Consider the following 25,967-nt stretch of genomic DNA (forward strand, 5'->3'; position numbering starts at 1 on the left):
TGCAGAAAAGAGAGGAGGCCAAGTGTTTGCTTTCTCCTTGCTAAAGTCTGGCTTCCAGACATGCGTTTGCTCTGGATCACAATACCAGTGGCCTTGTGCTCCTGCAACCCTTGTTTTCTTTTAAATTCTCCCATAGCATAACCCGAACAGTCCATATGCATCTGTGTAAAAAAAAAATCAAAACAGATCAAAACCTGATTGACATCCTACTTTTTTACAGAAAGGTCATTGGTGCGAATTAGCCTAACGATACTAAAATAGTAAATCTGAAACAAAAAAGCCCACCACCACCAAGAAACAAACTCAGACTGTCAGAAGCCAGTTAATTTCTTCTTCAGGTGAACGATATACACGTCATCCTCAGCACTCAGCTCAAAAAACTGTGGGTAACTGTTGAATGAAGAAACTCTAAGGCAAGGAAATATGTTCAGTTTTTAGAAATACTCACTTCTGACACATCGTAGGCTCCTACAGTAGTATTTTTCCGCTGAAACAGGTAGTTTGGGAAGTAGGAATTCTCATCATCTCCGGTGGAAAACCAGGACCAACCCTCCTTTTCCTGGAAACAAGTGAGAAAACTGCCCACTGATTTCATTGCAGAGACCCAACCTGCACTTGTAAAGTCATCAGCCCATTGAAAGCGACATCTTCCAGGTAAAAATACATAAAGAATTTAGGGATGGACAGCAACATCTGTGAGCAGGATTTAATTACGGCTTTAATTACAAACTGGTCATCAAACTGTCCTCCTTTAAGCACTTGTTCCTTAACAGGCTTCAGACATCAGGGCTGTTGGAAGACGAAAGATGCGAACCCAGAGGGCAGCAGGCTGAAAGGGCTGCTCAAGGGCTCACCCTGTCAAACTGCTCTGGGAACCATTCACTGCACCTAAAGCATCAACATTTCTCTCATCTCTTCTTAAGATGCCTCCAATCACTAGTGTTCCCACTGCCTCAAAAGGCAAAGTGTTCCTGTGCTCCATGCTCTTTTAAAAATTAGGATGTTCTTTTCCATTAATTCAGGCCTCAGTACGAGATAAAGCAGTAATTCCTTCTCCGCTTAAAACAAAACAACTGGTAAGGGTCATCTTCTTAACTTAGCTCACCTGGAAAATTGTTGCATTCCTCTATAAACTGTTTTCAGAAGACAAAACAAGTCTTTCCATAGACTACAAGGATTAAATCACAGTTTTACTGCTCTACTCAGTCTGCAACTTAAGCCCATCATAAAATGTGGGATCCAAAATGGTGCACATTACTTCCTAGCATGGAGTATTACAAAATACCTGTATAGGACACTTCTATTATTACATCATTAAAGATTTGGGGTGGAGGGGTGTTTGTTTGTTTTTTCAACAACTGCAGTCAATTTGTGACACATCCCAAAATTCCAGACTCCCTCTATTTGACTTTCTCCATCCAGTAAGTTCTCTGCACTTTTCCCTCAGAAAAAGTGAAACAGGCTTCAGACTATCTAGAGTTGCTCTCCTGTCTTAAAAAGTGCACACAACCCTCCATCTGCATCTCAAGTGCTCTCTGTCTCCCCAACTATTGGCACAGAGGCAGAACAAACCTCTCCAGAATCCCAGTCACCACCACAAACTGCTCCTCAGTGTGCAGTCCAGGCACTTAACAAACCTACTATATTACTATTTCATCCTGAACACAGATTCCCTACTCAGTATCCCATAACCCGTGTGCTCCCTCACTCAGGCTGGGCTGTAAAACATCCATTGAACGAACTAAATTAATTCCCCGCATCCCCCATGAGGTTGTTCCTGATAAATCCACGCTGCTCATTTCCTGGTGCTTACAAAACCTTCAGGGATTTATTCCAGTACTTCACTAGAGACTGAAGCACGTCACCATTTTCTAACTTTCTCTTCCTTATAGTTTTCCTTTAATTTGACCCCTTTACATTTAGCACTCATTTTAATGTGTATAGAATTACAACCAGGAATTTGCACGTTTTCTTCTTTTTTTCCCCTCAATACATCTATTTGCAAAACCTTTTCTTAAACCTTTGTGTTCCTTGTTAGCTGCAATACAGTTCTTACACCAAAGATGAACTACACAAGCAGTAAAATCTTTACTGTCCATTCAGTGTCAAATGACGGTGTTTAATAGATTATTTTAACATCAGCAAAAAAATAATGAAGATTAATAACAATAATTTCAGGATCCCTTTAAAATGCAGGTCTGGCATGAGAAAGAAAAATGTTAAGGCTTCTAAAAACATATACCCTATTTGTGGAAAGAATTCAGCATAAACTGTCAGCATGACACTATCTTTTAGAGTGTCAGCACACAGTGGACTATTTATTGAAGTCTGAACTCACAATGAGTTGAAGTCACCACGAGGAAAAATAAGCGACCATCAAAAATGTCCCCAAATTCTTGGGAAATTCAAAGCAAAGTTGCAATCAAAAAAGCAATCTTTTGTGAATGTACAAACTTATTAGTGAAATGGAACTTGAATCTGCCAAAGTAAGCCGGCAGAACCAGTGGCAGTGTGTCTGCCACCCTTACAGATGCTTGATTTGAAAACCAGATCAGTAACAGAAGTGAATTGAGCAGCTTTGCTACCAATCAAGCACGCCGGACAAGCTTTAGTTCTCTAACACGCAGTTAGCGTATGCTTGAGGTGTGTAGTTAGAGAAAAGTCGTGGAGCTATTATTATGCTCTATAGCCGTGTAGCTCTGAGCAGCTGAGCCTCTGTACTTCCCCTTTCACGGCGGGCTGGAGGAAGCACAACCCTGCTGTTTCCTCATTAGCGGGAAGTGCTGCTGTCAAATTGTCCGCAACCAGCTTTCCAACCACCCTGAGGGATAGCCAGGCCTCCAAAACCTCACCAAACACATGGAAAATGCTCCTTCCTAAACTCCTGAGCAGCAGAAAGATGCACCAGTGGCTCCCACAACCTATAAACTTCAACTAGGTCCAAATGCCTGCTGCTTACAGCAGCTCTCCCCAGGTTCTCATGCAGGTCCTCCACTTTTTGCCCATCATCTAGATGAGCTGGAAGAAACTGGATACACAGAGATGCCAAGGATGTCACTTGTGAGTTGCATACTTGGGTATGAGAAAAACCACTTGAGACAGGGGTATGACAGAGAGCCCCAGCCTGCTGTACCGTAGTAACTCTGCCAGAGCCATCCGGCCAGGTCTATAAATCCCAATGTTTTGCAAAATAACAGTGGAATCTGCAAAAAAAATTCATTTCTGAAGGACAAGCTGGTGGTCAAGAGGTTTTGTTTTATTCCAGAGTGTTGCCCTAGGCCGGCTGACCACAGGAGCGACGAGCACGGGCACACAGGCTGTTGATGCACCACTGCACATGTCAAACATCCAGGTAAGGCAGTAAACGCTACAGCCAGAACAAGACAAGACCATTCTTACAAGTACAACAGAGTGCCCCCACAGACCCTGGTTTGCATGGATTGTGCCGAGCACAAAACAGCCACTTCTTCACAGTAGAGATGGATTTATTCTTGGCAAAAAAAAAATTACATGGTGGGTCAGATCTCAGAGACATTCTGGCGTCTTCAAGAGGGGTCAAGAACTTCCGTCCCGTAAGACTTACTGAGAAACAGAAATGAAAGGACCTCTCTCTCTATTCAGTAGCAGAGATTGAGACATTCTGTCAAGATCTAAACACTTCTGCCATGCCTTTTCCCAGCACAATCTGAGACTCAAAAGCATTCTTGAATATGAAGGAAGGTTCATATCAATTTACCAAATTCAAGTCAGAAAGATTTTCCAATCTCGATCTACATGTCAGCCAGCCAGCAAAAATATGAATATCTGACAACTAAAAGAAAGTGCATTACCCAGTATATCCCCCCCACATATAAGGACTCTGAGAGCTGCATCAAAATTTGTTTTGTAATAATTTCTCCTTGAGACAGTTGATCTTTAGTGATCTAGGAAGTTGTGGATAAACCTCAAGAACTGAGAATGTTTTTGGTGCATATTCTCATTTCTCCCCAGGGAATCTTGATCTTCAGAGGAATATTAACAAGGAAGTATGTAAAATATTTTGTGGGCTGTTTATAACCTAATGACTCCAAATGTAACCTTAAATGCCATTCTGCAAAGAGTTACCCACATTCAGGAATTTGAGCAGAAGGAGAATGCTAGAGCCTCTCAGGCCAGCCACTTCTATCGCTCTTTCTGTAGCTTTGTTCAAGCAATTTCACATAACATGATTACCTTACATCGATTTCAGCAAAACACCGCCCAGAATGAAGCTAACATAAAGCTCACGGTTGCATTATTAGCTAGTAAAATAATTCCAAGGACTTGTGTTTGGAAACATCTGTTCACATATATAGCCAAATCTGAAAACCCAGCTTCAGTTCTTACCTTAACATTACTTAATGGTTTAAACTCGTGTTCTTCTGGAAAAGATTTCGAAAGAAATACTCTAATCCTTCATTATAAGACAAACATGAAAAGCATATGGTCACCACTGGGTATGCTTATTGTAAATCAAGTTACCTTTCTGGAAACTCAGTATATATTTGCTAAATGAAAACAGAACATCTCTTATGGCTTCACAATTAGAGTTTTAAAAGCCAAATGCCGCAAGAGTTGAGGTTTTCTTTGCAATATTAGTTTACTCAATTACACGTCCTGAAGGCTAAAAAAAAGTGTTTAAGGAGGAAAGAGTGTTACAATCTGTGAAGTTAATATTTGTGTTAAAAATACCCATGGAAAAATCTAGCTGTTTGCTTTCCAGAAGCCACTACTTGGTCTCCTCTATTTTTCAAATTAGAAGAGGCCTTTGCAGAATTATAAATAAAACACTGAAAGCTCCATGTGATTTACCATATGTAGTTTTTCAACAGCCAAGTGATTTCCCCTATCCCGTCCCCACTGTTCACATACTAACGTAGTGTTTGCCAAGTTTCAAGTAGAGTTGTGGGGTTTTTGTAAGCCAAATTTGTAAAACCAAGAAGATAATGATTTTGTTGATATCCTTTGATCAGAGATACAACTCATAAGCAAGACCAAAAAGGAAAATCATTATGTTTTGCCCTCAAATTACAAGGAATGTCATTGTGTCAGTATAGAAAATGTGGGAAATGGTGAGAGTGCAAACATTATCTTCTCTGAGTTTTTGAGAGAAGTATATGTAGCTAACCCACTTCTGCACACATTTCGAGACATAAAATAGCTCACTCATTGAACTAACAGGCAGACCTTACCCAAAAAGTTGAAGAGTTAAGAGAACATCTCAGTTTAATTCCTCCAGGGCTGCTGGCAGATGCAGCAGACAGGAAGATTTTCCTGTCTGCTGCTTTCCTCATTGCCTTCATTCCCACCACAATATCCAAATATCTGAAAGCCCAACATCTGAATGGCTCCCATGCTATGTATCACATCCAGAAGACCTGTGGAGGTGACCTGAAACCAGGCCTAAGGCTTTCTGAAGGGCGGGACACCTGGTCCCATCTACAAGGAGCAACACAGCAGGTAATTCTGAGCCAAGAGGGGACAGCAAGCAAGGCTGAAATGCATGTAGTGGGACACCAGAAAACATCCTCTGCCAGAGGAGAAAACAGAGGGCAAAGTACAGAACTGGTCTCCACCTGAACAAGTAGGGCAGCGCAACAAGGAAGACAAGAAAGTCACCTACCACGCAACATTAAGACTGCCACGTTAGACTGAATGCCCCAGAGCAAAGTCAGAGACATATTCTTCTCAGGACAACAAAGTATCTCTTTTCCAGTCTGAGCTGCAGCACAACATTCATTCCTACTGACCTCACTTTTCCCCTTGGATAAGGAACACACCTGTGGTACTATCTTGATCAATGCAATCACAAAAGGTCCTTCATTGCATGCAGCAGTTCAGCACAGCACCTCTGGCAGCATGACTGAACCTTGCACAGGGACACCCTGGTATTCTCGTGCTCAATTTGACCTACATCAAATCTTAGTGATATCTAAATACAACTTGGACTCCGGGAGTGGAAAAGGCATGCCTGGGGACTGCTGACAACCTGCAGCTTCACTCCACACAGCCCACGGTATGTGTCACGAAAACCTAGCACCAAGACTCAATATTAAGGCACTACACACACACCAGTGGGGTCTGAAAAGCCTGCTCAACCCTCATGAATGGTGGTGTTCTCTGGTCCAACTTATAGCCTGAAAAGAGAGGGGAAAGAGGTTCTGTCTTTATTCTTCGCAGTCCTGTTCAGCCATGCTCGACACCTGCCTGCCTCCTGAGTTTATGGTTACTCCCTGCTGCAATCTATTTCATCTGTTTTCAAAAAGATAACGCATTTTTTAACATTAGCTGGGGTTTTTTTGCAAGACAAATGATGGCCTTTATATAAGACAGAATTGGAACTCCCAAATAACTTGTGGTCCATTTTCAAACTGTATTGGACTTGACATTCACTGTTTTATTTTATTTTCCATCAGCAGAATAAGAATGGAATTTATCATATCAGAAGTGGAGTCAGAGTCATTAATATTTATAGATAACATCTATTATTTTACACTGTGCAAAAGATTTGACATGTTTTTTCATGCTAGTTCACTGTATTCCTGTTTGTGTATGTATTGAAATCAACCAGAATTCATACCTAAGTAAAAGATTACAGATTCCAGAAATGGACATCCCATTATTTTGTTTTTTGTCTGTAATGAGGGAAAACCAATACAAAGTTATCCCATTTGTGAAAACTAGCAATTGTTGATGATAACCGTATTTTTAGGGCAAATCTCCAGAGAATTATTGTATGTATTATTGTATGAATTATTGTATGTATTATATGTATCACATCCAGAAGACCTGTGGAGGTGACCTGAAACCAAATAAAAATATGGCACCTTCCTTTTATTTAGCCATGTCCTAGACCAAATACATATTAAAAAACAAAAGAAGACAACTGTAATTTCTTTTACTCTTCCACAATAACAAGGAGACTGAAAGCATGATTCACTCTAATAACTATCTGCAAAGGGTAGACTTCGTTGTTAACTATAGTAAGTAAACACCAGATTTAAATTTTCCCTTGTGACTTGCCCATCTTGCCATGACTCAGCTTAAAAAAAAAAGAGGTTTCCTTTGCACTTCAGTAACTTTTCCCTTTTAGTCTCCAGCAAAAACAAGGATGATAATTTATAGATTCCTAGCTACATACTGCTTCTGGCTGAAATCACAGCTACAAGCCAAAAAGCAATCAGAGACTTAAAATACAGACAGAAGTTGTTTAGTGGCTGGCATTCCTTTGCTAAGCCATAACTTCAATGCTGACTTTAGAAAGCAAATCAGCATCAAGGAAAAAAAAAGAGGCAGAAATATGTGCTCAATGCATCTGACATACTTGATTGTAACAAAATATTCTAACTAGGAAGTAATAAATATATTGCCAACAGTCTCTAAGATAACCAGGAAAATCGAGGCAGTAACTGGCATAAGGAATGAAAAGGAATGATCTCATAATTTCTCTTAAAGTGCCAAGAAATCAGAACTCCACACAACTGAAGACTTGTTACAGACTACATGCCTATGAAAACCTATTTTTAAGACCCATAGGGCTGGAATCCCTTTCACAAAGTGCCACAGTGATAACTCAAGTTCTATGTGCATTTTTCAAAATGTAATTCAATATATTTTTCTCCTGTCTCCATACCTCATTAATATGTTTTATAACTCCATGGCACATGATGGATGGGAAGCTACGTGACAGCCTTTGGGGTGGGGAAGCCAACTCAGATCCTAATTTCTCCAGTCTGGAGCACAAGAAAGAGAACACTTGTACTGGCTTTCACGTATCTCTTCTGCACATCTTGAGGTCTCTGCTAACAGATTCTAACCACCAGGACACCAGAATTCATACTTCAGTATCTCCACCTTCTTTCCTGAATGACTGCAGCTGATTCCTGATGAGCTGCCAAGGTGGTCCCTGAAACAAGCCAGAGCACTCAGAAACACTCAGGGAAAGGCTGGAAGAGGCGGCTGCAGGCAGATCCCAGCACGCAAGGGGTCAGCCCCTGGCTGCCGGGATACAGGAGGCTTTCCATATCCCAGCACATCTCAAAGAGATTGCAAGGATTTCCCAGCTTTAGAATAACGAGTTGACAGGAAGGAACCGCAAAGCTCTGAAAGCCTGTGCAGCTGAACTGAACCGTTTCCAGCTCTCCACAGACTGGGGAGCGAACAGTCTGATGAGTTACCGTAAGTACTGGATTTTATTCTAAACTGAAGTCCACACTTCTTGACCAGAAACCTCAGATTAGAGGTAAGATTTGGAAGTGAAGCTTTATACAAACATTCTGACATGAACACTGGAAGAAACATCAGCCAACTAACCATCATGCTTTAAGAGAGCAGCTGCCTGGAAGAATTTGAATACTTCATCCAAAAGTGTTTCTGCTGCCATTCAAAACCCTCTCCTTGCATTTCCAATATCAACATTTCTTTCTTTTCAAAGTCTGTGTCTTCCTGTACTTTCTTCAAAGGCTCTCAATTTAAAAGCCATAGGAAAGCACACCAAAATACCAGACCTGAGTAATGCATACACTTCTCTGCGACGCAAGGTCACCTTTCCCTGGTACATCTTCTGCAGCAAACCACACGCTCCTCTGGGAGGATGCTACTTTTACTCCTTCTAAAACACCATATATGCTGACAAGCATATACAGACACTAACACAAGCGAAACAGAAATATTTGCTATAGAAAAACCTGGTTCTGGTCTTTATTCTCCACTTGAATCCATAATTCTGAATAGCAAATTCTCTATTTTTAGTTTAAACGACAAAATGTAAATCCTGAAAGACATTAGGAGTATAAAAACACCCATTACTACTTTGGACTAGATTTGAACTGGTGACCTAATGATGTGACACTTGATAGTAACTATCTCTGATCACAGAGACTTGCATCAGCAAATACTTAAATACCAGTAGATGATACTTACTGGGAAGAAAAGAAAAGCTTTAGATAAATGAAATCTTCGCATATAAAGGATTCTAGATTTGTGCAATTTTAACAAGCAAGAAAAATATAAAGACCAGTCATCAGATTCCTGTGAGTTTCTGGAAGATCCTTATATTGCAAGCACACAACACATAACTTTGTAATAAAAGTCACAGCTTGCAAAGCTCAATGTTCACTGCTAGGCTGGGTTAAACACAGCAAGTCCAAAAAGTCTCCCTTGTATTTTTAGAGATGCACTAAAAATCAAGACACATTTTGGATCAAAAAGTACAAATACCTCCACTTTGAGTCAGTGTATTAAAACCAAGATTTTCATGATCTGTGCATCAACTACATCGCACTGAATATGCAGAGCCTGGCATCTAACCCCTGTCCTACAGGAACTATTCAGGCTCTTTGCAATCCGTGGACCTTGCATCACCACCCTGGTGCTGGGCCAGCAGAGCTGGGTGCCAGTCCCGATGAGGCAACCGGGTTTCTCACCTGGTTTCAAAGAGGCATCGGCTGAAAGCAGCCATCAAGTTTCCTCTTGAAGTGAAGCACCCTCTAATATTTTATTAGCTTGTAAAGATTTCACAATGGTACATCTGCCAGAGAGGCAGATAGAGCCAAAAGCACTGTTAATGATTCCCATCAGAGGGTAGATCCTGTTTAACATTTTTAAAGAAGTACTGCATACATGCAGGTGCTCCATTTCATTGGAGAGTCTCCCCATCAATAGCAATACCTTTAATCTCCCCGATGAAGAATAACACTCCCTTGAAGAGCAATCGGCTGCTTTCCCTGCACATCAGCCGCAACTGTGACCATTTCTACAAAGGGGCTCTAGAGAAAAAGCATCTGTACAGACAGCTATCTGCCTGCCTGGGGGATGCAAGGCCTTTTGTTGGATTTGTTTTGAGGCTACAGATGTACTTCAAATGCCCTACGCTCATTCAGCCACCTGGACCACACCAGCCAAAAATCTTATGCCATCCCCATGAAGACAGTTACATTCTCCAGTTTGCACCCAAGGGTGTGCAATTTAAGGCTTGCTGAGAGAAGTTGCTTATCACATTTAATTTTAATAATATCACACATAGCATTAAAACAATTTTGAGAAAGAAAAATTTAATATAAATTACAAAGGCTGGTGATAAATCTTCCAAAAGCATCCAAAACCATCACAGTAAAAGCTTGTAATGGTAAGCAACTTGGTCTCAAAAATGTGCTTCTGATTAACCCTTTTGCAGCTTCAAAAAGATACGATCTCTGTTGTTCCTAAGTGTATCTGCCATAGCTTGCCAAGGAAAGCATGAGCAAGCAGCTTCAAAGGCAGAATGACGTACCTAGGGCAGTAAACCCTAATCCTCCCTGTGGAAACCACGCAACTGAACTTAGTCATAAAAAATGGGATTAGAAATTCTAAAACAAAACAAGAGGTTGAGGGAATCAGCAGTCATCCCGAGCTCATGTTGAAAATATTGAGCAACATTTCATTTGGAACTATTGCCAGAGTTGATAAAGAAGAGCGTAAAACCAGCATCTCACACAGGAAACCTTTAGCGGATGGGGATAAGGAACAGGGTACCCAGGTCAGCCTAAAACCTTACACGGATGGTGGCTTGGCAAAGAGCAGAAGTGCCAGAGAGTGCCCCAGCCATCATCCCTACAAATTCAAGTGCACAGACCCCTGGCAAAAGGTTTCTGTGATTTGACCATAGGAAACATGGCCTGGATCAAAGCAGACAGTGCTTTGACAAAGCGTTGGCTCATGTGCCGGGGCAGAGTGAGAACCTCTGGGAAGCGGTTCGGGAAGCAGCGCATTATTCTTTCCACAGTTTGTAGTGTCATGCAAACACATGTATACAAGAATGTTGCAACTGCTCGAGTGACCATCATCGCTAGCGTCATACAAAGCACATGGCAGAAATGCAGAGGTCAGGATTTCTGAATCAGTTCTCCAAGGAGACACAATTAACATGACTTTGTGAAGTTCCCCACGTTTCTCGCACTGTAACTTCCTGGACAGCAGCACTGCAGATTTTCCAGTGACCGGACCTAACCCAAATTACATGTTTACACAACCCACGTGAAATTCAGGTTGTGATGAATGTGTGTTTTCATTCTGGGACAAGAGCTGATTTTCTAGCTCAAGACAGTCTTTCAAAAGTAAACCATGTCTGCACATCGAGCCAGGATGCGTAGAGAGATCCTAAAAAAACAATTAGCTTCAGTGAGCTTCCCCGGCCTTCTCACTGCCAAAGGAGCTTCATTAGCAAGTACCAAGTATTCAAATCCTGATCACTTCAACAGATAAAGAGAACACAAAGACTTGCATCAGGAAAAGGAAGGTGGTGGCAGGTACAAAGGAGACAAACAAGGAGAGAAAAGAATACCTTGAGTAAAAAAAAGGCAGATTGTCATGATCTAAGTGCTGATGAAATCTGCTCCTGATCAATATGGAATGTGACCATAAGGTACAAGCCCACAGTCTGATGACAGAGAACATATTCTCCTTTTGATCATTCTCTAGTGTCAATGGAAACCCACTGGGGCTTGAAGAGATATCAAGTCCTTGAGAGATTAATTTCTAATCTGGCACACAGACTGTGAGTGGAAGTAGAAGTGAGCTTCCACCTCTCCTCCCCAGGCCCAGGACGATCACTTCCATTTAATGAAGTCTGAGTGGCTGGATTTCAGTGACCTCCCTCCACTTTCTCTCTGCCCACCCACCAGGCTCTTCTTTCTTTTAGAAAGACACCCACGCCTCCTCACCAAAATGAAAAGGGAACAGGACAAGAGAGACACGAGGTGCTTACACACAGTTCTTCATGCCAGGCAGTACAGCACAGAGCTGTCCAGATTCACAGCAAGAGCAGAACGGCTCCGTTATATTTCATTTACTATTGACGCTGCCATGCGAGTCCTTTCTCCCGTGCAGCCTCACAGATGCCAGCAGAGCCCTGCAGAAGAGTGACCTTGGAGCAACAACCTATCCTACAGTATTACCAGATAGTCCCCAAACCAAAGGTTGTGGCAGTTTTGATTAGAGAAGATTGGAAACTGCTTATCTAGAAGGAAACTGATGTCTGCAGGGAAAGCACAAAGACACTCAAGGATCACTCTGTAGAGCCCCTCTGAAACCTCAAAGGTAACCAGAACTGCTCACAGACCCAGAGCAACTACGCAGATTCAGCTTCCACCAGCAGCAGTACCATGGTCAACTGGGACAAAAAAAGTAAAAGAAAGGGAAGTTAGGGAATTTCACACTCTCCGCAGTCTCTTGAAAGATGAAAGCAAAGAGGGGATTTATTTTTTTGTTTAAGTAGTTGCTTAGAAGCTCAAGGGGAAAAAAAAAACCACAACCAATTCTTAGTTTTCCTTCTGTATTTAGGCAGAGACTTTTTCAGTATTTCCAGTGTTGCAAAACAGAAGACAGAAGAAAACAAATCTGCTTTGACTACACAGAAGTGCCAACCAAAAAAAAAGCCACAAAAGCTTGTATGAGTATGCACACATCCTTAAAAACAGATGCACCTATCAAAGCATTGTTTAAAGTTTGCCCAAGTTGACAGTCTAACTGAACTCTCTGTACTCGCTGTTAAGAGCAATTTTACTCAAAAGTAATAACCGGGATTCAAACCAAGTAAGAAATAATGAACTTGGTTTTAATTGGTTTGCAAGAAACTCAATTTGCAAATGCTACCCTTAGCCAGCTATTGAATATACAAGTTGACAGAGCCCAGAAGGCACTGTGATGAGTGACTTAAGTGGAGGCACCCTACACCCACCAACATTCCTACCAAATGGATATGAAATCTGCAAGAATTGTTTTTATTTATCTTACTAAAAGCCTTTCTTGGAAGAGCTGGAAAAAATTATTTCAGATGGATTTTTCAGCTGAGAACAAAGTTGTATTTATTATAATTATGCACTCTCCAGTGTGGTCTGCCTCGCTGAGAAAGAACATTAAATTCAGCTGCGCACGAACTCACGGAAGTGACCTTTTGAATGAAAATGCTGCAGCAAGAGACTTGTAGAGCATTCTCACTAAATAATACCCTACTGTCTGTGACTTGCACATTAGTGCTCAGACCACTGATTTCAGCTGCTGCTTACACAGACACAAGTCCACATGAGGTCAATCCACTGAGCATAAATCGTGTTTGCTGCAGACTACAATATGGAGAACTGTACTTGGGAAACCATTCATAGTGTCCAGTCCAGTATGGTTTTATGAATTTTTATTAACCATCATGCAGCAGCATAACCTTGCAAGGCACTTTAAAGAGGTCTTTTCTGCAGGACACCCACTATCTCATTTAAATAAGAGGATCAAAGCTGTTATTGACACAAACTGAGCAAGTAATGAGAGCAACAACTGCAAGGATGAACACCCACCACCCACGCAGAAGCAGCCTGCTCCCTCTTTGCAGAAGAACACAATGATCGTCTGACAGGCTTCTGCTGTATGGAAAGCCCAAGCACTTGGGGAGAGCGGCAGATTAGCACTGAAGAACTAGGAAATCAAACTCGAGGGTTCATTTCATCACCTAAATGAAAGGTGAAAGGTAAAACAGCAAGAGATACAAGACACGTGCTTGTTTGGAAATGGAGGATGTCTTTTTCGCATGCAAATATAAAATGTCCTCCTTACACACATCAGATCATCTTCCTCTTTGCAGAAATGTTGGGTATTATAAAAAGTATCCCATCCTGCATAGAACTTAAAACAGATGTCTGAGCCTTCCCAGCAGCTGGGTTGCTGGGCAGTCAAGTTCCCCGCTGCCAAACAAAGCACAGCAAGCTCGCGTGCTGACGTCCACATCTCAGGGGCACTCGGAAGCCACTGTGCCTGCCCGGCCCAACGCCATCCCATAATGGACAGGACCTGCTGGAAACCTGCTCTGGGCTGCCTCTCCCTTCACTCTCCGGGGTATGGATGGCAGGTTCACCACCACCCAAAGATTCTGGTGTGCAGTTCAAAGGTCTAGAAAAGAGACTACCGCGTTCTAAGCATCTGAGGATTTTTCAAGCCAAAATGCAGCTATCAAAACAGTTTGCACCGCCAGTTTGTGTTCCGTACTCCTTTTCCAGATCCTGCATTTGCATTTCAGCAACCTTGCTCTCATCTCGCAGCTCTGCTCGGTCAACCTGCTGGTTTAGTCCCAAGTCTGCATCTCTGTGTGCTGTTGCCTCCAAGGGGAAATATGATACAAGAAATTCAACTTGAGTTGCTAAGAAGGAAAAGCTTTCGCTTGGACTATTCATTTTCTATGTAGTAAATATAACATATGCGATTTGTGAGGTGCTTGATCCTTGTCTGTCTTCACATGTTGATTATTTACAGTAATGCTTTCCAGACAGAGAACAACAGTCCCCACACCAAGTACAGAAGAAACCAAGAACAATAAAACTGTATCTCAACAATTAGGTAAAGTTTGACCATAGTACTTGAGGGCATTAAAAACCTTTGGACCAAAACCTTGCAGAAGAAAACCAGGAATTTCTTGGTTAATAATTACTAATTTAGACTTGAAGACTCTCATCCAGACCTCCAGCTGAACAGGGAAATTACACAGTATTTATACACCTGGTACCACACAATCTCCCGGTATTTTGATATAAAATCCCCACAGTTCATAGTACAGTCACCATTTTTATGTCCCCATTTTAGATGAAAAATGTGAAATTATTTCCTTAATATCATATGGTAAGCTAGGACCAGAACTGAAAAACTGAGGGTGAATTTATAAAAATTATTTTGCAAAAAGTACTGGTGTGTCAAAGCACGGACTCAGGAGCACACTGTGGCTTTTAAAAATCATTATTTTTTATAATTTTTTATAAATTCACCCTCAAGAAAAACCCCCAAACCAACCAACAAAAAACTAAACCCAAGAAATTTCCTTTGAAAACTGTTTTTTTTTTCCTATCATTTACCTTTGCACTAATCCTTTGGGTTAAGTAAACTATGAAGACACTTCACCCTCAAGAGCCCTCACCACTGCAGAATATGCAAGATACCTCCTGGCAGGACAGGGGAAAAGCCAACAAACATAGAAGCAGTCGGTGTAAGAGCTGTAAATGAACAAGTTAATGGGCTTTCTTTAAAAACATTAGTTAAAAGCATAGACAAGTTTTACCTTGCACTCTATCCTGAAGGAAAGTGCCTTCAGAAAAACTGTTGGCAAGCAGTGCGAGAGAAGAGCTAGTGGTAAAAAGAGCTCTCAAGCAAGGACACAAATAAGCAAAATATAGGGTCATTTATTTAAGAGTCTGTCCCAACTTGTAAAATGTCACTAGAACTTAAGGTTTCCAGATTTGTAAACTTAACTTTTCTGTACTATCAGCGTGATAATGGCTACATCAACCGCAGCAGCTCACCCAGCCTTCAGATTACACTCACACAAGACATGCGGTTTCATGGACACAAATACACCATCCGTGTGCTTGGTTCCAGGAGATGAAGATGCAAGTGACACAGCACCCAGCCAGGCCACTGTCAACATCTTGTCTAGTGCTGTTTTCCTCTCCTGCAGATCTCTATGTTCTCAAGCCAAAGTGTTTGCTGCTTACATACATAAATTTAGTTCTCTTTTATTAGGACACACTGAACATACTTAATCCCTTGGTTGTGCTTCTAAACTCTTTTAGAGTACGATCATAGCAAGAAGAGTTTTGGTTACGCACTGCTAGATAACGCAACACAGACAAGAAGCCATCAGTGCAACACCTTCTGTTCCCCAAAGTTTATCTGCTCTGTTAAAGGCTGTGAAAGAGAGATTTATCTGGTCTTTGTCCATGCAAGGAATTCAGCAAGCCCTTACACTTCGTATCAGCCTGAAGTTACATGCCAGCAAAGGTGAAATAAGGCAACAACAGATTTGTATGGTCCCTTAATCTAAAGTTTTCCTGGCACAATGCTTCTCAATAAATACATGGCATGCTGCAAATAAAGGAGGACTGCTACTTCAGCTAGTCCATCTAGAAAAAGCAGACTACAGGTTTCAGGATGGAAAACAATACTGTGAAGAGCAAAATCACTCCAGACTTCCTGAATTCATCTTTTAATGAGAGGATGATCCTCGGACTTGGCAGTCAAGGGATGAGCCTAAGAGCACAAAACGGGCCCAAGGAGAAGAAAACTCCCGACTCTTGTTTCCACGGCACAAGCCCTCTCTGGTGGTTCAGCATTATCACATACTCTAGCGAGACCTGGGAAGGACAGAGATACAAGGACAGAGCAGAAAAGCAAGAAAATCAGTAAAACAATGAGCCACAAACATGAGAGCAATATTTAATAATCAAGTATGTGAGATGCCAAAATTTCCTAATAAGATGGGTAGGAAAACGGAGCAAAACAATGAGACAGAGGGAAAACAATACAGCTAGGAACAGGAGAGGAAAATTAATTAAGAGCTCTTATTTTTGACACGGCAATTTAAGACAGGCTTTGTTAGAGTCCAAGTGCTAAGCGTCGGTAAACGGAGACAATCAGCAATGACAGATGTCTGCAAGCCTGTTTTATCTAAGCTTCACGTCACAGGAGACTGGCGAGTAAAATGCAAGCTGTTTGTGAAGTTTGCTGCTTCTAAAAAGAAGTCAAAAAGACATGGTAATTTGAAGACAACACAATACCCTCACAACCCTCCTCTTTTCAGCATTCAGTGTTTGAAAAGCGGTCTGAAAACGAACAAATGAGACAACCAGTAAGGAAAGGATGAATTAATCACACTAGGGACCGAGACATGAGTCATGACCTTCACATGCATTCAGGTAGCTGCATTAAATGCTTTCTAAGCACAGAGGAAAGGTCTTTCAGATCATATCTGAAAAAAAGTCTTTCCTCCTCCCCCAAGAAGGAGGAGGAGAGCATTTTTGGTAATTTTCCCAATACAATTACAATTGATACACAGGATGAGATGGTATCAGCCCAGTATCATGGCCACTGTACAATGCCCATCACCTCCTCCAGCCTTTCCCCTGCTTCCCGGTTCAGACTGACCCCAGGCACTGTTTAACCCTTTCATTCCACACCAGTCACTCCCAATTCTCGCTTAGCTCAGCCAGAGAGCTCTAAAAAGTGCTTTTGCAGCAGGTTGCTAGTTCCGTGGGACCAATCTGCCCACAACCAGCGGGGTGGCTGTCACGGGGGATATTTTATGCAATGGCACGGCCTGATCTTCTGGAGGCGGAAGACATGCAGCTTCCATGGGCCATCATCCATCACCTGGGATTTAAAGAGGCTCCCACACAGAGAAAGAGGTTTAAAAAAACATGCTACTGCTGATACAGTGTTAACAAATAAAAAGTTTATTACAAAGAGTCAGGAATACAGAGCTTGTCAGGGGTGAGGATTTCTGCATTTGTTACAGTCTTTCCTTATCAGGCTTCTGGTGTGGCTGCCACAATTGCACCATTATTTGACTGAACAGCATTATGCCCGATTACGAGCCCCAGTTCCATATCAAGTAATAAAAAAAAGTCTCTTGTGGACAACAGTACTTGACCTACTGCTCATATCTGTGTGCTAGGACACAAGAGAAAAGAGTAAATCAGTTCTGCTCACTAAAAAGCGCCTCCACCGTCTGCTGGCACACCACTAATGTTCAAGTTTCCTTCCCGCTTCCAACAGGTGACGCTCGACACCTTTTGCACAGGCAAAGGTCAAGATGGCTGGTGAGATTCCTAGCAAAACACTCTTCGTAACTGTTTCTACAGCTGATCAGCCTTTTCCCCTTCAATTTGCTGTTCAGCCAGCAGAAGACAAAAAAGAAAAATGAAAGTAGTTCTGTAACCACGGGAGCTCCGTTAAGCTGACCTCCCGTCAATTTGTTCTGCAAGGCTGATTGACTTTGCAGGCTAGTGAACTGTGAGCTCCAACTGAAGCTTTTCCAGAAACCAGGGCATGTATCAAGTCAGTCAATGGAGCAACTCACAAATTTCCCAGTGCTTAATAACCTCGCAAGTGTAGCTTCTCAGTGATGTTTCCCTGTTTGTTTGGGGTTTTTTATTGTTGTTTTGTTTGGGGTTTTTTTGTTTGGTTTGGTTTTTTGTTTGTTTGGGTTTGGCTTTTGGCTTTTTCAAGATCTCTCTCTGCATATCTGTTTTCAGGAATTCTGTTGAAATCTTATGCATCTTTGAGGTCTCTTCCTACCAAATATAGTTCTAGTTGGCCAGGGGCTTCAAAATTAATTAATGGGAAGACAGACACTGATAAACATATAAAGCTCACCTCCTTCTGTGACCTGTCTTCTTTCCATTAACAAAATTCATTTTCCTGATAAAATCACTACTCTCTGTCCCACTCAAGGACTTTTGGCAAATCAGCATCTTAACAAGTTCCCTCAGTCTCAAGAAAAGACAACATATGGTTAGTTTTTGCTTTGATCATGACCCCTCCCAGACCTCAACCAAACAAAACCAGCCCTGTGGACCTCTGTTCTTGAGCTGCCTCTGAAATTTCCATCGCTGCCTTGCACACACCAGACCCAGAGATTAAATACAAACACATCACCACTAGAAGTAACAAACTTGCACCTCATAGTAAAGCAGAAGATTAAAGAGGAAATAAGGGAAAATCCTTTTCTTTACTGCTAGCAGATCTTTCCTTCCTTGAGGCAAACTCATTCCTTTGCTAGTCCTAAGGACCACACTCAGGATCCTGAGGTCTTGAACTGCCCTGAGGAGAAAAAAAGGTCCCTGTCCTCCTTCCTTGCTAAATGAGCACCCTTGAGCTCGTCAGTACTGGCAGCTGCTCCCCATACCCACCTACACCTCTACAACCCACCATCAGCGAGAGGCCAGCAGCATTTTGAATGGCAAAGGCTCTGCCCCTGATACACTGGGGATTTCTTCCATGCTCAAGCGGTCACTAGCTAGCAAGCTCCCACTGCACTGCCAGCACTTGGATTTTTTGTGTAGAAGTGCTTGGGAAGAAGGAAGAATTGGGAAACTGTATCTAAATCTCCCAGCACCCAGCTCTCATATCCTTTTTTCCCATTTGGACAGATCTTGGGCGATGTCAGGTGGACAGACAGTGGTTCAGTGGAGGAGGCCTGCAAACCAGCAGCACTACAGGCTGCCTCCAGGAAAAATAAAATCTCTCTTTTCTATTTGCAGGTGTCGCTCAGGGCACAACGTGCCAGGAAGCACCAGCCACGCTGGCCTTAAATGGCTCAGTCTGCCGCATCGGTCTGCCAGCATCACCTCGCTTTGCACCCAGCTAACCCCTCCTGCAAAGTGCTCCATTACAGTTTCACAAGCCATTGCAGAGACTATAGCGGTCACCTAAAAATAACACTGGGGGCAGTGATCCCACTGATAATCACATCATTAGAGGAGAATCAAGTTCCTCCTTGTCCAGATAAACAGCAGATCTCTGCAGCCCCTCAAGCCTTCCTTTGCAGTCAAGCTGTACCAGTGAAATCACAGAGAAGCATCATTTGTGACTGCCACATCAACATACATGCTCCTTGTCACAGGCAAGGTATGGGCATGCAATTCCTGCTTGGCAAGCCTGTTGTCTCCAGCCAGCTGTTATTTCAGGCATATTTGTTATGTTCACTGTTCACAGGCTCAGCCACACAAGCAATGGACTGTGAGAGCTCAGCTGCCACAGCACCCAGGTTTTGGTATCTCAAAACCTATCTTCTTAGCTGTGGGTTTTCTAATCACAGCAGATAGCAGGGGGAAGGAGGGACCTGACTTCCCCATCAGCATCTCTCCGTGAAGTCATCCGGGAACACCATCCCACACTCTCTGTTTGCTTTCTTCCGACTTGGAAGCACAGACCAAAACCTGGCTCAACCACGTTGTCCTGCAACGTGCAATGAAGCTCTCTGCCCTGCCGTGACTAATGGCCCTGCCTCCGAGACTGCTTTTGAGATGTCTCTGACATGCCGAGTCCTTCCCCCCACGTTGCACAAACAGCAGTGCAGTCCTAGCAGAAGCAGCTTGCCCGGTCATTTTGGATTCACAGACTCCCTGAAACAAATGCAAGTCAGGAGCGTGTACAGCCATAAAGTCTCCAGTTAAATGCATTAATAAGCTGGGAAGATTGCTATGCAGCCAACTGGAAAGGGCAAATTCTTAGCCTGTACCCTGTAAAAAGGGGCAGCTCAGATAAGAGGAGCATCCCCAAACCAAATATGCACATTGTCAGGAGACAGAACAAAAGGCCACGTGTAGCTTCATGTTACTAAAACTGCAGGACATGCCTGACAAGGAATCATTTGCGTAGGCACAGCCACGACCAAAGGGCACAGCATAGACCACACTGGATGGAGAACTAGGTCAGAAGATCACCAGACCAACTAATGCCACAAGCTAATGTCTGCTCAGTCCTGCCAACCCTCCCAATATGACTTAAAGGAAAGGAGAAAAAACAAACAAACAAAACACACAAGTGAAACATAAAGGAACAAGGTGGGTGGTTTGCATTTACTAAATATACTGCCCATTACCTCGGAGGATGTCCACGTATTTTCAGATTAGAAAGAAACACAAACTGTTACCCACATTAATGCCTTTCAAATACCACAGAAAGGTGAACTTGCATATAACGCTGGGTTAGCACAGGCTGACAGAGCTATATAAAAGAGAACAGTTCCCACTTTTACAAGCAGAAAAGCAATGGCTGAAGATGCTGAGGAGAGCAGCACTTCTGGGAATCGAAGTGAGGGGTTGATGGGTGTTTTAGCCAGAGTTGAGTAACTCTTGTGGAATTGTGGCCAAACATTGAGCACGTCCATCCTTGTGTCTCATTGGGAAGGTGGATGGTGGTATCACTGCTTTGGGCAGGATCCCTGCTGCCCAGCAGCCTGGTACCCAGCAAAGCCACCGCTTGGGGACAGCCAGTACTGGATGCTGCCACCAGTCAGATGAGGCTGACCTGGCCCAACCCAGCCTGGTGCGTGTGTCTCGGAGAATGGAAAAATCCCCAGCCATATCAAAACAACTCTGGCAGATGAAGCTTTCCAAGTTCCCCCCACAGTGTAGCACAACTCCACAAAAGCTGCCCAAGCTTATTCTTAAGGTAGTGTTATATTTTTGTTAATTAATATTTGAAGAGTGGCAGGGAAATTCTCAGAAAGGCAATTACAGGTTCCAGTCACGAAGCTGCTTTGACTATCCTGAAGAAAACTGCCACACTCCTCCCCAGGATGCACTGGACACTTTCAGACCAGGCTTTCCATCTTCTGCACAGCTGCAGAGGCACAAGGAGAATTCTCACAGCATTGCATGTAATTGTAAAGGCAACTCACAAACAAAAAAGTTTTAATCAGAGAGAAAGAACGTGCGCTATACAGATGAGACACTGGAGTTCACGGTGGTATAATCATTGCAGTACGAGCAGTCCATAATCCAATCTCCATAGTTATTTAGAGGTTCCTGTCCTGAACAAGTACAGGACGTACTTTGATCTCTGCTGCCTCCTGCCAAAACTGTGGAAATTTGCAAGCCAAAAAACAAAAGTCACAAAAATGTTATGGCAGATGAACTATATCCTATGGTCACACAAGCAACTCCCCTCCTGAATGACCTGATGCAATTTCAGGAGACAAGGAAGTGCAGTTGCAGCTGATTACCTTAATCAAAAAAGTTGTCTTACATTTAACAGATGAGGAGATGAGCCTTTCTTACACAAGGACAATTGAAACTTTACTGTTCAGTTCACGAACTACCTGAAGCGATGCTCTGAAAGGGCCCAAATGCAGCCGCACTCTTGGAGGAAGCCCAGTAACTCCATACTGGTGCAATCAGAGCTGTGGTCACAGCTGCAGCACAGCCTTGGACAGAAACTCGGTGTTAGGCGGGTGTTAGCCACAGCGACAGTCACGCTGAATTCTTCCTTAAAGCAAAGAGCTGTCTGTCCTCTTTGTCACATACGATGAATCATCCCTCAAGTCACAGTACTTCAACCAAACTCTCTAATTTGGGATGAAATGGGCCTTTAGGAAGACCGTGCTTCTGTCAGTGTTTGGCTCTAAACCACCTTACTAGAGAAAGACAGATTCCTCAGACTTGTCACATAGTTAACATTCACTCAAATCTCTTGTTTTTAAAGAAAACAACAGTTGAGAAAACTATGTGATAATTAAGCTGCAGGCGTGGGAAGCTGACAGATAGTTAAGGCGATCAAATAACCTTTGCTCTGCCCTGCAGAGACAAAATACATTACAAAATTGATCAAGTTCATTTTTAAAGATATTAAGGACTTACTTCCTTCTCCCTCAAACCGAGAGTGGAGCACCCATCTAAGGAGTGCAGTTAAGGCTATACATCTACAGTCAGAACTGTACATGGCTAGATTTCTTCTTCCTGTGACATTTATCCTGATTTTATTACATAATTGCAATATTTCTGCCCATAATCTACTGATAAACACTTCAACTCCAGTTAACAGAGTTTTGTGCTCTGATTACAAGCAAAACTGAAATAAACAGTCATGGAGACAAACTTGCACTCAGGATGGTGATGAGCAAATTATCTTCATCCTCCTCCATCCACCATCCCAAACCAACCTTAGTTAAATGAAGGGCCTTTGAAGATCCCAGGCAGCCTGGACTTATTTTAACCTGAAAAAATCAGACCCTCCTGCAGAGTACAGTGTGTTCTCGGGAATGTTTGTTCAGTGCGGCTAGGCAGTACAGCTCCACCTCCTTAATTATTTAGAGGACATATTTCCTGCAGCACCTCCCAGCCTTAGACCACCAGGTCTGGGGGCCAGTTTTTGCAGGCAAGGAGACACAGACCCTGAACAACAAGCTCTCCCTAACAGCAGAAGCCAGCAGGGCATGGCGGATGTCTGCAAGGTACATGGAACTGGCAACAGTCACAGGAGGCAGAAAGGGCAGCAATGATCTGGAGAGAGGACAAGAGGCAAATCCTGTCAGGGTTTCGGCTAGAAACACAGGAACCCTTGATGCTGAGACCTTCCAAGTCCAGCAGTGCCCCACTGCAGCTCTTCTCTACAAGCCCATCAGCTCTGAGGAAATCAGGCTCTAAGGCAACACCAAAGCAGACAAAGTTTTGTTACATGCTCATTTTCAAGATCCTACATTACCCCTGTCATTTTTGAGTGGGTAGCTGTCAGTCTCTAGTATGCAGCAAGATTAACACCAGTCTTTTGACAAACAGAGCCTATACTTGAGATCTAAAATAAACCACGAGAGTTTTATATAGATAAACTATGAAAAGAAAATGAGTTAAAGATGTATCTGTATCTAAGCCCTCTAAAGAAAACACAGGTGACCAAAGCTCTTCTCCCCGACTCTCATGTATTGTACCACTCAAGACTTATTATTTTAGGATTATTTCTGGTGCACTGACTGGAGAGGATAACCACAAGTCACGTATGCAACTATTCCACAAGCAACATAGCTGTATGATTTCTTTCACACCCTCCTCCCTTTTCCTTTCCTCCTTTTCTACTTCCTATTCCTTTCTTCTACCTGCTCCTTGACTAATGAACAAGCTGTACAAGGAAGGAAGCGTCTTTCAGAGTCTTCAAAGCAGGTATGGTATTTTTATTAGCACATATGGGGTTGAAGACTTTCACAACTTTTGTAGAGATAATCCTACCACCTGACCACTGCTCACAGCTGGAATGCCGCAAGAACCAGAGAGCAAAATGGACCTGAGATTGTGCTTATATACACTTAATTTACATGCCTCAGCCTGCAGCTGAAACAGAACAAGCACTAGGACTTCTATCTGTCAAAGGCAGTTGAGACAACGTGGAAAACGCACAGTTCAACACAAACCTGCACCTGGCTCCCTAGGGAGCAATGGCCACACTTAGCCTCAGTGCAGCTGAAGGAGATGTGAGATGGCACTGCCAACAAGGAATTACACAGCTTTTAGAGTGGATCTGGTGCTCTTAGTACCCTGAAAAGGATATCCAAAAGGGGGAAAACATCTGTAGTCACAGACAAGTTCCTCATCTCCTCCTCCAGCAGAAGCATTGGGAAGAATTTGCTGGACCACTTCCAGAAGGGATACTCCCCATCCGTACCCGTGTGACGTTAAGTATCGTGCAACACACAGCATCTATGACCTACAGTCACAGGTCAGCATCTCAGTGGTTCAGACCTTCAACAAATGGAAACTACAACTTGTACCTTATAAGAAATACACCACATCAAATCAGAAGTCATCATATTCGATCTATGTTCTACATAGGGTGAAAGAAACATCTTGACCCCATGAACAATAAGATCCAGGTTGTGCACAGGTCCTCGGTCTAGTACAGTCCTCTCCAAGTGACAGCGTACAGATCAAGGTGAGAGAGATCTACAAGTGTCTACACTGGAAGACCCAAGAATATCACTAGTACACATTGCAGCATAGTCAGGAAAGAGAGTAAAGAGATGAAGAAGAGAGAATCAACTTCATAAAACCCTTTCCAGGTATGAAAAAGGTAGTAAGCGGGTGGTCAAAGTCTACAAAGGCAAGGCCTAACTCCCCTCACCCCAGCTGAACCACACTCGTCTTCCTTTCCCCTGCACAGAGACTTGCACTGCACCTCTCCTCCACAGTTCCTGCCAGAGAAGACAAGTTCACCTGGCCTGTGCAAGTCCCATTTCCCTGCCAACCCAGGTCCTCTGGCCAGCTGCTCCATGGCCAACCTTCAGCTCATCTGAAACCTCCCCCACCCCTGTCCCCTCACAGGCCACCCTCTTCCTTGTCACCATCCCAAAAGACACATGCACCTCCACCCGCAGGCCCCTGGGCACCTGGCAGTTTAAGTCTTCTGCCCTCACTAGAGCCATCTTTCCATCTTCTCTAGTCAACACCCTTCCTCACGTCCTGCAGCCCCCCTGCCGTACAAAGCACCTCCAAGAGGCGCTGGCACCCGTGCCTGGATCCCTGAACCACCTCTCCATCCCCACGACACACAGGCACCGCCAAACTCGGGTCTCTGCATCTCCTCCGGCTTCACTTAAGCCAAAGGAGCTCCCCAAACCTCGGGCAGGCCCCCAAGAGCCTCTTCCCCCCGCCCCAAGAGCCCCTTGGCACCCCAAGTAGGCTCCCACCCCTGCCAGCCCAGCCTGACCCCACACCCTAAAGCCAACCTCCCTCCCCCCGGAGAGCACAGCCGCCCTCGGCCCAGGGACACAGCCCTACAGCACGGCACGGCCACAGACCCCCCCCTCCGGCGGCACCCCGAGGGCAGCCCCTACCTGGGCAGGCTCCACGCTGGCGGGCAGCCCCTCGGGCAGGGCCTGGAACAGCAGCAAGGCCATGGCGGCGCGGAGCCTCCTCGCCATCCCCCCCACCCCCCGCTCCCCGCCTCCCCAGCCCGACTGCGGCCCGGGACGGGAGCCGAGGGGGCACCCCGCTCCCGGCCCCGCCCTTGTCGGCCGCCTATTGGACGGGCGGTGCGCCGCTCGGCTGGCCATTGGTTCAGCCTGCTGTCGCTTAGGGCAGAACAAGGAGGGGCTGCGCTCAGGGAGCTGCCATCTTGAGTGTGGCGGACCGGGGAGAGAGCGTGGGATGGCGCCAGGTCTGCCATATTGTGAGTGGCGGAACTGGCTGGAGAGCGGTGTGGGGAGCTGCCCCTTGGTCCTGCACCCCCAGTGCAATGCACCCCCGCGGGCAGAACTGGGCATGGCAAAAAGGGGGTTCACAAGCACCCTCTGGCCTGCCACAGCCTCCCTGACACTCCTACAGCAGCCAGGCACGCATCCCCCATTCACCTGGTCGCACCTGGTTACTGTGATCCCTGCTCAGCCTGCGCCCCAGTGCACCCAAAGAGTTCCCAATCCAAACAGCCTTCCCGAACCCGGAGCACACGGGGGAGCTCGACATGGACAGGGTGCTCAAAGGGGTCTGGCCTCGAGGCGCCCAGTGGGCAGCCACACGTGGTTATAGGAGGACTGTGGAGAAGAGGATCTGCTGCCATGGTCCCAGTGTGTCCCCACACCACGGTCCCTCACCTGGGCTTGCGGCCCCAGGAGAAGTGGGGACACTGGGACTTAGGGTTAATTCGCAGCTGGGAGGAGGTGGCCCGTGTTT

General features: G+C 44.1%; 1 protein-coding gene across 2 annotated transcripts in view; it reads right to left on the minus strand.

Annotated features, from left to right (window-relative positions):
* The window catches only part of WBP1L (WW domain binding protein 1 like), a 59,354-nt gene extending 34,064 nt beyond the window's left edge, over nt 1–25,290 (minus strand). Inside the window, exons 1-2 of one of the 2 annotated variants that reach the window (XM_065067145.1) lie at nt 25,133–25,282; nt 449–559 (exon numbers count right to left, since the gene is read on the minus strand). In XM_065067145.1, coding sequence (XP_064923217.1) covers nt 449–559; nt 25,133–25,219 — 198 coding nt within the window. In that variant the 5' untranslated portion in view covers nt 25,220–25,282. Of the gene's footprint in view, nt 1–448; nt 560–25,132 lie in introns of both variants that reach the window. The other variant, XM_065067146.1, reaches the window with a different exon arrangement.
* Between the last annotated feature and the right edge of the window lie 677 nt (nt 25,291–25,967).

This window comes from Columba livia, chromosome 6 (genome assembly GCF_036013475.1).
Source record: "Columba livia isolate bColLiv1 breed racing homer chromosome 6, bColLiv1.pat.W.v2, whole genome shotgun sequence".
Taxonomy (NCBI): domain Eukaryota; kingdom Metazoa; phylum Chordata; class Aves; order Columbiformes; family Columbidae; genus Columba; species Columba livia.